Source organism: Macaca mulatta, chromosome 1 (assembly GCF_049350105.2).
Source record: "Macaca mulatta isolate MMU2019108-1 chromosome 1, T2T-MMU8v2.0, whole genome shotgun sequence".
Classification (NCBI taxonomy): Eukaryota; Metazoa; Chordata; class Mammalia; order Primates; family Cercopithecidae; genus Macaca; species Macaca mulatta.
This window is the reverse complement of record NC_133406.1, coordinates 221,375,882-221,391,057: the sequence shown is the minus strand read 5'-3', so window position 1 is coordinate 221,391,057 and position 15,176 is coordinate 221,375,882. Positions and strand designations below refer to the sequence as shown.

General features: G+C 44.1%; 1 protein-coding gene and 1 long non-coding RNA gene across 3 annotated transcripts in view; one reads left to right on the top strand and one right to left on the bottom strand.

Moving 5' to 3' along the window:
- Positions 1–806: 806 nt before the first annotated feature.
- Positions 807–5,508, bottom strand: LOC144335815 (uncharacterized). The gene is made up of 2 exons (XR_013407008.1): positions 5,387–5,508; positions 807–889 (listed from the first exon to the last, which is right to left on the bottom strand). It is a non-coding gene; the product is annotated as an uncharacterized LOC144335815 (long non-coding RNA).
- Positions 5,509–5,691: 183 nt separating this feature from the next.
- MICOS10 (mitochondrial contact site and cristae organizing system subunit 10) overlaps positions 5,692–15,176 on the top strand; it is a 31,037-nt gene continuing 21,552 nt past the window's right edge. For both annotated transcript variants that reach the window (XM_015129715.3, XM_028838673.2), the window contains exon 1: positions 5,692–5,786. In XM_015129715.3, coding sequence (XP_014985201.2) covers positions 5,723–5,786 — 64 coding nt within the window. In that variant the 5' untranslated portion in view covers positions 5,692–5,722. The remainder of the gene's footprint in view (positions 5,787–15,176) is intronic.

The following is a 15,176-nucleotide window of genomic DNA, read 5'->3' as shown; positions in this document are numbered from 1 at the left end:
GTGCTGTGATGTGATCACGGCTTATTGCCCCTCAACCTCCTGGTTCAAGGTATCCTCCCACCTCCAAGCTATCCTCCCGCTTCACTTTTTGATTTTTTTTGTAGAGACAAGGTCTCACTATGTTGTTCAGGCTGGTCTCGAACTCCTGGACTCAAGAGATCCTCCAACTTTGGCCTCCCAAAGTGTTGGGATTACAGGCGTGGGCCACCGCACCTGGCCATGTTCCTAACACTTTTCTGAATGCTTGGAATATTTCATACATACACATACATTAAAAAGGGAAGGGGGTCCCTGGGCTTTGGAACCAAACAAAGCAGCTGCGTAGTAGATTTTTGACTCTGAACACATTCCTGAAGGGACAAAATGATATAGGTCCCCTCTTGCAAAAAGAAGATATGAAATACAACAACAACAAAAAAATGTGACTCTTCTTTAAGAAAGAAATTAGGGTTTTTTCCTTTTCTTTCTTTTTTTTTGTTTGACAGGGTCTTGCTCTGTCACCCAGGCTGGAATGCTGTGGCATGATCACAGCTCACTACAACCTTGACCTCCTGGGCTCAAGTGATCCTCCTGCTTCAGTCTCCCATCTAGCTGGTACTCCAGGTGTGCACCACCACACTCAGCTATATGTTTTTATTATTTATAGAGACAGGGTTTCCTTATGTTGCCCAGGTTGGTCTTGAACTCCTGGGCTCAAGTGATCCTCCCACCTTGGCCTCCCAAAGTACTCAGATTACAGGCATGAGCCACTGCACCCAGCCTAAGAAATTAGTTTTCAATTGAAGAAAAACCATGAAGAAAATCACTGGCATCTAAAAGCCTTTATTTATGCAGGTGCCGTGGTATAGAACATTCTAATCTGCGATGTTAAGGAAGCTGAATTTACAACCTAGTAGACTAAACAAAGAGTTTATGTTTAGTTGATTGACCAGTTGAGGCTAAAGTCTAGCCTATTTAAGTGACAGTCTTTGGTTTTTAATCTTTCTTCAAGACAGTGTAAAAAGATGTTGGCTCTCTTTCTTTTATAGGAGTCTGTCTTTACTCATTTGAAATGTAAACTATCTTTGTGAAACCTGTTCCAGACAATTAAGAGCAGTGCTATAATAATAATGAATTACAGAATTCCAATTAGGAGCCAAGCACTATTTTAGACAGTTTGTAGTTACTAAATCAGTTTGGGCTGGGCGCGGCGGCTCACACCTATAACCTCAACACTTTGGAAGGCTGAGGTGAGAAGACTGCTTGAGCCCAGGAGTTTGAGACCAGCCTGGGCAATATGGTGAAACCCCATCTTTACACAACATACAAAAATTAGCCAGGTGTGATGGTGTGCACCTGTAGTCCCAGGTACTTGGGAGGCTGAGGTAGGAGGATCACTTGAGCCTGAGAGGTGGAGCTTGCAGCCAAGATCATGCCACTGCAATCCAGCCTGGTGACAGCGAGAGACTCTGTCTCTAATAATAATAATTATAATAAAAAAAATTTAGCAGGCCAGGTGGTACGTGCCTGTCATCCTAACTACTTGGGAGACCGAGGTGGGAGAATTGCTTGAGCCCAGGAGTTCGAGGCTACAGTGATCTATGATAGTGTCACTGCACTCCAGTCTGAGCCACAGAATGAGATTTTGTCTCTCAATAACATAAATAAATGAAATACTTTGACATGTCACTATCATCCCCTGAGTACTTTCTTATCTTTATTATATTAAATATCATGAGGTCATACTGACACCTTCAATTCCAATCCAACAGCACAGAGTTCTTTCTAGCTTTCCTCTTTTCCATGTTTGTAACCCTAGCAATGAGAAACCTATTTTTAATCATTTTGAATGTAACTAAGTTTATAATGAGTGTGTTGCTGGTTTTTTTTAAAGAAATATTTTTCCCCACTTGTATTAATCTTTGCTCTTCAAGAAGAACAAAAACGCCGTTTTCATTCATTTTATTCAACCAACAAATATTTATCAAGCAGACACTATGTGTGAGATAATCTTATAGGGCTAGGGATATAGCAGTGAACAGAACATTGTATTGGGGAAGGAATGGTGGGAAGAGAGACAATAGAAAGAAGGCTAGGAGATGGGAAAGCTGGGATCTGCGCCCAGAGAGCCTGGCTCCAGATTCATGCTATCGCATTTGCCTCCGATTGCTTTTGTATTATGCTCTCTACCTTTTGCAAGAGTTTACAACTCTGTTGAATCCAATAAAAATGCCTTTGTCAGTTTTAAATCTAGACGATGTGGAGCTTTGTGCATTTTCTGTGTTGTTTAACTTCTCAGAGACTCAGTTTCCAAATGTGAAAATGAAGATACTAATCTCAACCTGCTGTGAGAATAAATGAAGTTATGCAAAGTGCCTGGAGCTATTTATGACACGCCGTAGGTATTATTTATTTAGAGAGAGGGTCTCGCTCTGTCGCACAGGCTGGAGTGCAGTGGCACCATCACGGTTCACTACAGCCTTGACCTCCCGGGCTCAAGTGATCCTCCTGCCTCGGTCTCCCAAAGTGGATTACAAGAATGAGCCACTGCACCCAGCCATGTCATAGGTATTTTAGTTGTTTATTTTCCTTTTCTTTTTCAACACAAATGTTACACTATACAGTTTCCCCAGAATAGGGACTTTTTCTCTTTCTGATTAATTAAATCATTTGTTCATGTATTTATTCATTTTTATGTCCATTCGACAAGCATTTATTGAGAATCCAATATATACCAAGCCCTCTGCTAAGCATTAGGGATACAGAAATAGCACAGCCTCCATTCTCAATTTGCTCACAGTCAAAATCCAAAAGACACACAAATAATTATTTAAATTATAAATAATCATTAAAAACAAATCATCTGATAAGTGGCTCTGATGAGAATTAGGAGAAGGGGCCGGGCATGGTGGTTCATGCCTATAATCCTAGCACTCTGGGAGGACAAAGTGGGAAGATGGCTTGAGCCCAGGAGTTCAAGATCAGCCTGGGCAGCACAGCAAAACCTCACCTCTATAAAAAAGGAAAAGCAAAGAAAAATTTAAAGAATAAGAATAATAGGGCTGGGCACGATGGCTCACGCTTGTAATCCCAGCACTTTGGGAGGCCGAGGTGGGTGGATTACCTGAGGTCAGGAGTTCGAGACCAGCTTGGCTAACATGGTGAAACCCCATCTCTACTAAAAATACAAAAATTAGCTGGGGGTGGTGGCACGTGCCTGTAATCCCAACTACTCAGGTGGCTGAGACAGGAGAATCGCTGAACCTGGGAGGTAGAGGTTGCAGTGAGCTGAGATCACACCACTGCACTCCAGCCTGGGTGACAGAGCAAGACTTTGTCTCAAAAATAATAATAATAATAATTTTTAAAAATTGAGAACTAGGAGAAGGGAAGGGTGGTCATAGAAGTTACCTTGAAGGAAGAGGCTGTCATAGCAAGGTCTGGTACAACAGAATTTTGCTGTCAAAGTTGCAAATAATAAATAGGTGAACGATGCCTGTAATCCCAGCACTTTGGGAGGCCGAGGTGGGCGCATCACTTGAGGCCAGGAGTCAAGACCAGCCTGGCCAATATGGCAAAACCCCATCTCTACTAAAAAAATACAAAAAGTTAGCCAGGCGTGGTGGTGGGTGCCTGTAATCCCAGCTACTTGGGAGGCTGAGGCAGAAGAATTGCTTGAACCCAGGAGGCGGAGGTTGCAGTGAGCCGAGATCGCGCCACTGCACTGCAGCCTGGGTGACAGAGCACGACTCTGTCTCAATAAATAAATAAACAAATAAATAGGTGAATAAATCCAATTCAGTTCAACAGATATTTTGTAGAAGACCCTACTATTCAAGGCATTGTGCTCTGACTGGAAGTATGAAGACGAAGCGGCAACTTCTAGTTCTACTAGCAGATAACATCTACAACCAGATGTTTCAGTACTAGGTAGAGAATTCAATGTAGATAGGCAGACTAGTGGGACAATGAGAAGGGGAAGGTAGCTCTAAGCTCTATCTGCCTAGGCTTCGTAGAATCAGTGCACTGTTGAAGCTTGGATAGATCTGGTGTATGAATGGGAGTCACTGACAGCTTTTTTTTTTTTTCTTTTTTTGCAATAGGTTCTCACTCTGATGCCCGGACTGGAGTGCAGTGGCAAGAACATGACTCAATGTAGCCTCCACTTCCCAGGCTCAAGTGATCCTCCCACCTCAGCCTCCCAAGTAACTGGGACTAAAGGTGCACATCACATTAGCCTGGCTAATTTTTAAATTTTTTTTTGTAGAGACAGGAGTCTCACTATGCTGCCTAGGCTGGTCTTGAACTACTGGCCTCAAGCAATCCTCCCGCCTCAGCCTCCCAGAGTGTTGGGATTACAGGTGTGAGCCACTGCTCTCAGCCTTCATTGACAGCTTCTAATCAGAGGCATAACATGGTCAGATTTATATTTGTTGGTAGGATAGAAGACTAAAATCAATAACACTAGCCAGTAGGCTGGACATACAATCTCTCTTGATAGCTGTGGGCATTTGGTTTCAGGGTCTTGCAGTTACCAAAATGCAGGATGCTCAAGTCCCATATATAAAATGGCACAGTATTTGCATACGATCTACACATATGCTCACATACCCTTTTAAAAAATTACTTATTTTTTTTTTTTAAGAGATGAAGTCGAACTCCTAGTCCCAAGCAATCCTCCCATCTCAGCTTCCCAAGTAGCTGGGACTATAGGTGCATGCCACTGCGCTGGCTCCCATATACTTTAAATCATCTCTAGATTACTTATAATACCTAATACAATGTAAATGCTACGTAAATAGTTGCACTGAATTTTAAATTTTGTATTATTTTTTATTTGACTAAAAATATTTCTGGTCCATGGTTGGTTAAATCCATGGACGCAAAGCCCATAGATACAGAAGGCACCGTGTGTGTGTGTGTGTGTGTGTGTGTGTGTGTGTGTGTAAATATATACGTGGATAGGAGGCCTGAGGTAGACGTTTTACCTGTAGATACAATTTGGCAATGTTTGCAATTACTCAGGGAGTCTGTAGAGTGAAAAGAGAATTGATGTAAGCTTGCGAACCAACATTCCTTAAACAGCGGGCAGAGAAAAGGCAGCCCTGGAGGAAACCAAAAGACAACAGCAGATGGGGAGAAGAGGAAAGAGTAGCGTTACCGGGAGTGAAACGAATAGAGGAGGAGCCGGGGAGGATCAGAGGGAGGGACAATTGTGTGGAATGCGGTACAGAGGTCAGAAAAGCGTCCATTTCATTTGGCGGTAGGTGACCTTTCCCAGAGCAGTTTCGGTGTTAGTGGTTCAGGCGGGAATTCCAATGCAAGAAACCAGCGAACGAATGAGAGAGTGAGTAGGGAAAGTGAAGGTGAGTACGTTAGCAAATTAGCGAATAAATCAAGTCTGTGCCCTCTCTTGCCCGGGGGATTTCCAGGGCCAATGTCGCACTTTGGTGCGGAGGAAAGGCCTGGAAACGGCTCGGGGTGACGCCTAGGAAACTGTCAGCCTTGCAACCCATAGGCGCAGCCCCAAGGTCAGGGTCACCTCGAGCTTCCAGGCAACTCGTCACCTTGACGACCAACTGAAAAAAACCGGAAGGGATGGAAGCAGCGGATCATCTCGCGATATCTGGAACGTCTGCGCTGGCCTTCGTGACCTAGGACTTGTTTCCAGCTCTCGCGAGACTTGAAGGGGTCGGAGCGCGGGGGCCGGCCGAGAGGAAAGCTGGAGGCGCGGGTGGGGAACATGTCGGAGTCGGAGCTCGGCAGGAAGTGGGACCGGTGCCTGGCGGATGCGGTCGTGAAGATAGGTAAGGGGCTTCTCGCCCCTGCGGGCCCGGCCGGTAGCCGAGCTGTTGGCTGCAGGCTGCGCTGCCCCGGAGGAAGGAAGGAAAGCCCCACGGGAGGTCAGGCCGCTCGGCCTTTTCCGGCCCCTCCGGCCAGGGCGAGCCGCCCGTTCCCAGGCGGGCGGTCACTCGGGCGGCGCACACAGACCCGAGGAGCCGGAGCAGCCGCCTGGGTGCGGGGTGGAGTTGCAGACCGGATGAGGTGGTCGGGGTTGGCAGGTGTCAGGACAGTCGCAGAGCTCTTGAGTGGAAGCCAGTGTCGGGGCACACCATCGTGCCGGAGCCGCGGGGTTCTCCTCCTGGGTGGTGCATCCCCCGGCACGCGGCGGGGTACCGGCTTAGGAGGCCACGCTGCTCCCCCGCGGAAATCGAAGTGCCTTCTGCAGAAGGTCACCTGGAGCATTTCATAGACACCGCCAGGTCCTGATGCGAGTTGCTGTCATTTTCGACTTGCCACCTGATTTATTTGAGTCAGAGTAGTCTGGGGCCTGAACTTAGAGACAGAGGGGTGATGATCTGGAGAGAACTGCGCTGAAAAGTAAGAAGTTGTTCACGTTCAGTCCTTAATGGAACTCTGCGTAGTCCTTTAACACGTGCTCAGTGACGGCACAAATTATGAAGTCACTGTATGGCGGGGAGGAGAGAGGAAACTCGTTTATTGTGCGTATATGGTCTTCATTGTGCGAAATAATCTTTTTACAGGCTATGAAATGGAGTCAGGTGAAGGAATTTGCCCACGGTCACAGCTAACAAATGGCAAAATTAGGGATTTAACCTAGGTTTTCTGGGGTCAAGTCCCATGCTCCTTCTTTGGTATTAATTTTTGTTACCCAAATGTGATGTTTTTGTGTGGTAATGTTAGGGTATTTAAGAGGATTTAGGATTGTGTCTTTGAATGAAAACATTGAGGAATAAGATTGTAAGCTCCATGAGAGCAGGAATGTTTTCTGGTTTAGTCACTGCCCCATCCCCAGCCCCTGAAAGAGTGCTTAATAAAAGTTGTTGAGAGTGAGTCAATAAATGAAACAGCTTATCAGTTAACATTTCACCTCTGAATTCAGCACTTACAGTCAAGTGATTTGACGCAAGTTATTTAACTTTTCTGTGCCTGATTCCTATTTGGAAATTGGCAGTAATAATTCTTACTATCTCATAGAGTCGTTGGGAGGATTAAATTAGTGAATTCGTGTACAGGCTTGAATATGGATCACTTAGGAATGGGTCATTTTGGAAGCGACTAAACAGCCACTTTTGTTTTGTTACTGTTAACAGCTTGCAGTTCAGAGAGAAGACTTAACACCTAGATATGAAATGACCAAAGTAGTTACTAGGCAATGTCATGTAGTTAAGAAACGGCTTTGAGCTGGGCGAAGTGGTTCAAGCCTGTAATCCCAGCACTTTGCGAGGCCGAGTTGGGAGGATTGCCTGAGATCGGAAGTTGGAGACCAGCCTGGGAAACAAAGTGACACCCTTATCTTAAAAAAAAGAAAAAGAAGATGGGGCTTTGGAGGTAGACAGAGCTGAGTTTGAATTATCCACTCTCGCTCTTCTCGCCCATCCTTACTAATTTTGTAGCTTTGGGTAAAGTCTCTTTCTCATCTACGAAGTGGTGATAAAAAGAAATTTACCTGAAAGTATTAAGAAAAGTAAAGGACAGAAAAATACATAAGCTACTTAGCACAGTGCCTGGCGCTTTATGTATACAGTAAACGGTAGTCATAATAACTGGGTTTTAAAGTTTTTTTTATGTATTTTGTTTTATTTCTATTTATTTTTAATTAACTGACTTTTTGTGTAGAGGCAGGGTCTCCCTATGTTGTCCAGGTTGGTCTCTCAACTCCTGGGCTCAAGCGATCCTCCTGCCTCAGCCTCCCAAAATGCCAGGATTACAGGCATGAGCCAATGCGCCACACTTAAAATAGTTGTTTTTTTATTTTTTGAAATAGGATCTCTCTCTGTCACCCAGGCTGGAGTGCAGTGGTGGGATCTCGGCTCACTGCAACCTTCATCTCCTTGGGCTCAAGTGATCCTCCCACCTCAGCCTCCCAAGTAGCTGGGACTATAGGTGTGCGCCACCATGCTCAGCTATTTTTGTATTTTTTGGTAGAGACGGTGTTTTGCCGTGTTCCTTAGGCTGGTGTGAAACTTCTGGGCTTAAGTGATCTGGCCTCTTCAGCCTCCCAAAGTGCTGGGATTACAAACTTGAGCCACTGTACCCAGCCAGTGGTTGTTGATACTGATATTATTGTGCTACTCAAGACCACGTGAGGCAGTGAATAGTGTCACTCTGTCTCTCATGTGTGGAACATTGGTAGGAGTGCGTCATATACATGCGGAGTAATTAAATGAGGCAAGGTAATGTACGATCTCAGGTATAAGTTGAAATGAATGATTCAGACTCTTGCTGTAGGTTTGTATATTAAGTGACTGAAGGGATGGGCTGAGGTCATTCAGTAAGACTCTTATTGACCTTTGTAGAATGGCTTGGGATTGAATAGTCAGGTAGGATGGAAGAAGAACTTGACAAAAGCCAAGTTGGATTTTCATGAGGAGTAAATTGAAGCACACAGAGGTTAAATAGCCAGAAGTGGCGGAGCTGGGGTTAGAGCCCAGACATCCTGATTTCAGTGCAGAGAGGCTGGTTTAGGTGGAGTCAGAACTGTGAAATGTCTTAGAGATACTCCATTTTATCTTGGAGGTGTTTGAGTTGACTGTTGACTTTTTCACATGCATTCTGCATATTCAACACCTCTGCCTTAAAAATCTATTGCTTCGTAATCCCAGCACTTTGGGAGGCCGAGGCGGGCGGATCACAAGGTCAGGAGATCGAGACCACGGTGAAACCCCGTCTCTACTAAAAATACAAAAAATTAGCCGGGCGCGGTTGTGGGCGCCTGTAGTCCCAGCTACTCGGGAGGCTGAGGCAGGAGAATGGCGTGAACCCGGGAGGCGGAGCTTGCAGTGAGCCGAGATCGCGCCACTGCACTCCAGCCTGGGCGACAGAGCGAGACTCCGTCTCAAAAAAAAAAAAAAAAAAATCTATTGCTTCCAGGGCTCACTAGGCATAGGCTGGTGGGTGATCATGGGATGGTTTCAAGCAACAAATATTTATTGAGCTATGGGTCAGTCAGCGGGCAACTAGAGAAGCATAAGACATTTCACTGCCCTCAACAGGGAATTGATGTAATATATTAGGTTGCCATTTAAAAAAAAAATTGGCAAAGACCGCAGTTACTTTTGCACCAACCTAGTAAATGAAATTTTAGTATGATTGTTCTGGCAGAATGAATTTGGAGCAGAGGAAACTAGCAGTACTGTGATTGTGAGGTGATAAAAGTCTGACCTGTTAGACTGGAATAAATGGGCATATTTGAGAAATTTCAAACTTTTTCCCATCTGTGACCTAAGGGAGTTGTCCTGTTGGTCTGAGAGAGACGGCAGAAGAGAGAAGCAGCAAGGGAGGCTTTAGTCTGAGTTGTCTTTGAGACGATGAAGGTGGACGCTCTTCTACAGTGAATGTGTTGCTTCCTGTTTTCTCTGGGTAGTGAGGTTCTGGAACTCTTTAAACCTCATTGGCTGCTTGCTTTTCTGGTATTTCAAAATGGAGATAGAGACTCAGGGAATGGCAGCCTGTGGTAATATAGGTAAGAGGTTTGGTGGAAGATACAGACAGGAAGAAAAGGCCAATGCAGGCTTTCTGCTCCATCTTTATAATTTCCTTGTGGGTTTTTGTTGTTTTTGAGACAAGGTCTCATTGTGTCACCCAGTCTGGAGTGCTGTGGTGCAACCACAGCCTCGACCTCCAGAGCTCAGGCGATCCTCCCACCTCAGCCTCCTCAGTAGCTGGGACTGTGGGTATGCACCACCACACCTGTTTAACTTTTGTATTTTTTGTAGAGATGAGGTTTCACCATGTTGCCCAGGCTGGTCTTGAACTCAGGGTCCAAACGATCCACCTACCTTGGCCTCCCAACGTGCCGGGATTACAGGCATGAGCCACCACACCTGGTCCATCTTGATAATTTCATACTCTGGCTTGGCACAGACTGAAGGGAAGCCATGGTGAATGCACAGCAGCTTCTGTGAGTCCTTCTCTGTTTGGTTGTCTTATACCTAAAGTGTTTTGCTTCCAGGGTTCACCAGGGTTATTTTCCCACTAGTTTGCTGTAAGATGACTATTGTAATCACTCATGTTTAGCATAGGTGTTGTATAGCTGAGTTAAATAGCTTTCTTAAGCCTGTACTTTAGGGAGTGGTCGCTTAAAAAAGTATTCTTCAAGGATCTTTTCTCCTTGAAGCTCGAATCTTAATAGAAACTTACCGTATGATTTTGTCCTGTAGGAAGAGATACATTTATTTATAAACACTCTTGCCCCCATTACTGTCTTAAGCAATTCTAGGCCAGGCACAGTGGCTCATGCCTATAATCCCAGCACTTTGGGAGTCTGAGGTGGGAGGATCACTTGAGCCCAAGAGGTCGACACCAGCCTGGGCAACATAGTTAGACCTCATTGCTGCAAAAAATATATATATTAGCTGGGTGTGGTGGCATACACCTGTGGTACCAGCTATTTGGGAGGCTTGAGTCTAGAGGTTGAGGCTGCAGTGTGCTGTGATCACACCACTACACTCCAGCCCGGATGACAGTGACAGAGCAAGACCTTTTCTCAAAAAAAAAAAAAAAAAAAAAGAAGAAGAAAAGCAGTTATATTTTACCTGTTTATTTGGGTTTTAAAACCTCTATTTATTTTGTATCAAATAGTGTGGAAGAATAGGTGATTTCTAGTATGGTTTAAACTGATAAATTAAGCTCATGGATCCGAAAACAACAGCAAAAATTAAAACCCGTGTCTCCGTCTTCGTGGAAGGCAGGTCTGAGTGATGGGCACAGTGGGCCCTTACTTGTTTTGTTACACATCCACTTCTCTTTTTTCCACTCTTTCAGCCCTTGTTCCTTTCTTTTTCTTTATTCCTGTCACATTTTTACACTTCTTTTTGACCGCTATTGTTATTCCTGCCACTGCCAGTACATACATTGCCTAGTTCATCTATAAAGTTTGACATTGATAGGTCTTTTTTCCTTAGTAACCCTGTTAGCATTTAAGAAGTTCCTAGGTATTCTGTTTATTCTTTATCACATCATTTTTCTTAATAGCATGTTTCACCATTTGAAATTTGTAGTTGGCTTCTTTACTTGATTGTTCCTTCTCCCTGGAATGTAAACTTCATAAGAACCGAAGGCTGTTGCGTTCACTGTTGATCCCTTAACCCCTGGTTTAGAGGAGGCGTACAATAATTATTGTTAAATGAATGACATGTATTGCTGAGAATTGTGTAGACTGTTCTCTGCCCATATTTGCTTCTTAGAGTGTGTTTATTAACTGAATGAATCAGTATTTAACTGAAATACTCCAAGTAAAGTAGATTTCTGCCCGTTCACATGTTTGATCATGTATCCTTGTGTTCTGGGGGCTTATACCAACTTTTAATTTCATCTGGGAATGTAAATTACTGTCAGTAGATCTTAATAATAAAGTAGTATTAAAAATATTTGGGAATAGTCAACTGAGAAACATAAACCAGAGAGCACTTTTGTATTTAAACAAGTAGAGGGATGATGTTGGTTTAAGGGGTAGTGCCAAAGCCTTATTGCAGGAAATTAAAAAGGAGTGAAGAATATTACGTTTTATGAATGGCATGTTCCGTTAGTTTTATGTGAATGCATCATTAATGGGTTTTGCTTATTTTATGGATTTATTTTTAAGTTTTATCAGATTTATTAGATGCTCTGGCTTTCTTTATCCACTCAGTTCAAGGGCTGTGTTGTTTATTTTCCTTGTATGTATGGATAATCTGTCTTAGTGCCCATGAGCATGAGTCAGCCACACATTTCTTGTTAGTGAAACTAGAAGGCATAGTGTCTGATCAACAGAGGAGACTTTACATCGTTCTGGTCTCCACAGAGCCGATGTCCTCAGCTTGGGCTTGTCACCCTGGACTGGATGGGAGGTTATGTCTGTTTTCAATTTCCCAAGGAAAATAAGATTTTAGGAGATGAGAAAAGTCAGACTTCCAGGGGCTGCTTCCCTGTGGTTTGAGAATTTATGAGTCCTGCAAGTGTGGGTCATAGAAGCACTAGGCCGGGCACGCAGGCTCACGCCTGTAATCTGAGCACTTTGGGAGGCCGAGGCGGGCAGATCACCTGAGGTCAGGAGTTCGAGACCAGACTGGCCAACATGGCGAAACCCCATCTACTAAAAATACAAAAAAGTAGCCGGGCGTGGTGGTGCACACCTGTAATCCCAGCTACTTGGGAGGCTGAGGCAGGAGAATGGCTTGAACCCGGGAGGCGGAGATTGCGGTGAGCCAAGATCCTGCCATTGCATCCCAGCTTGGGCAACAAGAGCGAAACTCCGTCTCAAACATACAAACACAAAACAGAAGCAGAAGCACTGTCATTGCCCTCAGAGTTCTGTTACAACTTATTCTTCTTGAATGCCGAAGGCTTGCACCGGCAGGCCAGGGACCTCTTGACCAAATTGATGTTGCTCGTGTGACAGTGACCAGGCCTCAAACTATGGATTTGCCAGAGGACACTTTGAGGAAAATCTGATTCCATCACTTCCTGGATTCATGCGGAGGTCCTGGGAATCCTTAGTGTCACTTGGAAAGCTTTAAAATTGGCTGTGTCCCTTTTCTCTTTGTTTTGCTCCAGTGTGAGACCAGAGTAAGGAATATCTAGTCTTACTGATCCATGTATTGGCCTAGAATTCTAGTTTATTCTAAAGGAAGTCAGGTTGTGTGGCAACTCTATTTTAGCGTTTGAAGAAATTCATTGAATGGTAAGCTGAAGAGTGACATGGTTGGAATTTTTGATTTCAGAAAAATCATTGATAAGAATGAATCAAGGGCTAGCTAGGATGAAGGCAGGGAGGAGATGTCATGGTGGAGGGAGAGGTCGCCCAAAGCTGGAGAGTTTCCTGGAGAAGGCTGTCCTGGCAAGCCAGGTGTGTCTAGCACAACAATGATTTCCGTTATCTTAGTAGCAAGGAAAAAGGCAAGTCATGGACATTTTCAAACAGCCTTAGAATGTATTCAGTTCAGTGAACTGTAGTGGCGGACACAGGCATTTTGTTTTTCTTTTCCTCATTTTTTTTCATTTGAAATAAATGTACCAGTAAATACCTCTCAGCCTCAGTTTTCTTATCTATAAAATGATAGTACTTGCTGCAGAGGGTTGTTGCAAATGAGGATAAAATGAGATAATCTCTAGAGCAGTTAGGACGTTGCCTGTACTTAACTAAATATTAACTGGAGGCTGGGTGTGGTGGCTCATGCCTGTAGTCTCAACACTTTGGGAGGCTGTGATGGGTGGATCGCTTGAGGCCAGGGGTTTGAGACCAGCCTGGCCAACAATGGCGAAACCCAGTCTCTACTAGACGTACAAAAAAATTAGCTGGGTGTGGTGGTACGTACCTGTAGTCCCAGCTACTCGAGAAGCTGAGGCATGAGAATCGCTGGAACCTGGGAGTTGGAGGTTGCAGTGAGCTAAGATGGAGCCACTGCACTCCAGCCTGGGCAACAGAGCGAGACTCGGTCTCAAATAAATAAATAAAAACTGGAGGTTGTTACTGAAGAGTGGAGGTAAAAGAGTTAAAATAATTAACACATTTACCCTGATCTTGGCTATTGTGGGTCGTAGGTGGGTCTTATTGTGGGTCTTGGCTACTGTGGGTCTGACAATCAATATTCTAGTTTATATATGTCATAGTAATCATTAATGTATACTTCTTGAAACAGTTTAATACCGGGTATTGCAGTAAGCCTTGGCAGGGGGTGGCACACAGGTGAATAGGCACTGGCCCTACCCTGGAGGGGCTTACTACCTTGAGGAATGTGAAAGGGACGAGGGATATTTGACCCCTATTTTGGAAAAGATGCAGACATTTAATAGGTGGACCAGGTGTTTCAAGCCTTCTAAGTGTCCCAGGGGAGAGGGATACTTTGGTTCCTTCTGGGAATGATGAGAATGACCATCACTTATTGAGCACTTAACCGCATGCCAGGCACAGTGCTAAGCATGTTATGTTTTACATCATTATCTCATATCCTTGTAAGGTATTTCTCCATTTTTACAATGGAAGCTCACGGTGGCAGAATCCCTCCTTTAAGATCACAGGGGCTACAGCTGCAAGGGTAGGAAGGTGAACCCCATTCTTGTAGCTATCACATGCTAATGCAGGAGATTTTATCCTTTAGGGGTTAGAGGACTTATGTGCGGCGGGGGGGGGGAGGGCAAAAGAAGAGGCAGGAAAGGCGGAAGGGTGTAGGAAGTTACGGAGATTTTTAAAACTATTTTGTTGAGATATATTTCATGGCACAAATTTTCCTATTTAAAGTGTACAATTTTAGTTTATTCACCAAATTGTGCAATTATCACAATCTAATTTTAGAATATTTTAAGCTTCCCCCAAAAGAAACACTGGACACAGCTGCTCCTATTCCCAAACTCTCACCAGCTACCTTAGCCCTAAGCAACCACCAATTTACTTTCTGTCTCTGGAATCTCCTATTCTGGACATTTTACATGAATAGAATGATATAATATGGAGTCTTCTGTATCCGGCTTCTTTCACCTAGGTAGTGTTTTCGGTACTCGTCTTGCTGTTGCATTTATCCGTTCATCACTCTTTTTTTGTTTCCGAATAATGTTGTGTGGTATATTTGTACTACATTTTCTTTATCCATTTGTCAGTTGGTGGACATTTAGTTCGTTTACACTTTTACATTTTATGAATAATGCTGCTGTGATCAAGTGTACACGTTTTTGTTTTGTTTTGAGATGGGGTCTGTGTTGCCCAGGCTGGTCTCAAGTGATCCTCCTGCCTCAGCCTCCTGAGTAGCTTGGATTACAGGTGCATGCCACAGTGCTCAGCCCCCCAATTTTTATGTGGACATGTTTTCATTTCTCTTGGATATATACCTAGGACTGGAATTACTTGGTTGTGTGGCAATTCTGTGTTTAGCATTTGAAGAAATTCATTGAATGGTAAGCTGAAAAGCGACATGGTTGAATTTCTGATTTCAGAAAGATCACTGAAGTGATGAGAATGAATCAGAGAGTGCTAGGATGCGGGGGCAGGGAGCTAGCTTAGTATATTATTGCAAATCTTGCCAAAGATGAGCTGATCAAATGAGGGGAAGCATGAACTAAGATGGGAGCAGCAGGAGTGGAAAAGAGAGATATAATGATGCTAGTACAGAGGTTATATTTACAGAACTTGAAATGCAGGCTAAAGAGTGGGAGGAGTCAGGTGGTGCCAAGCCTACATAAATGAGCATGGTAATGCTTTT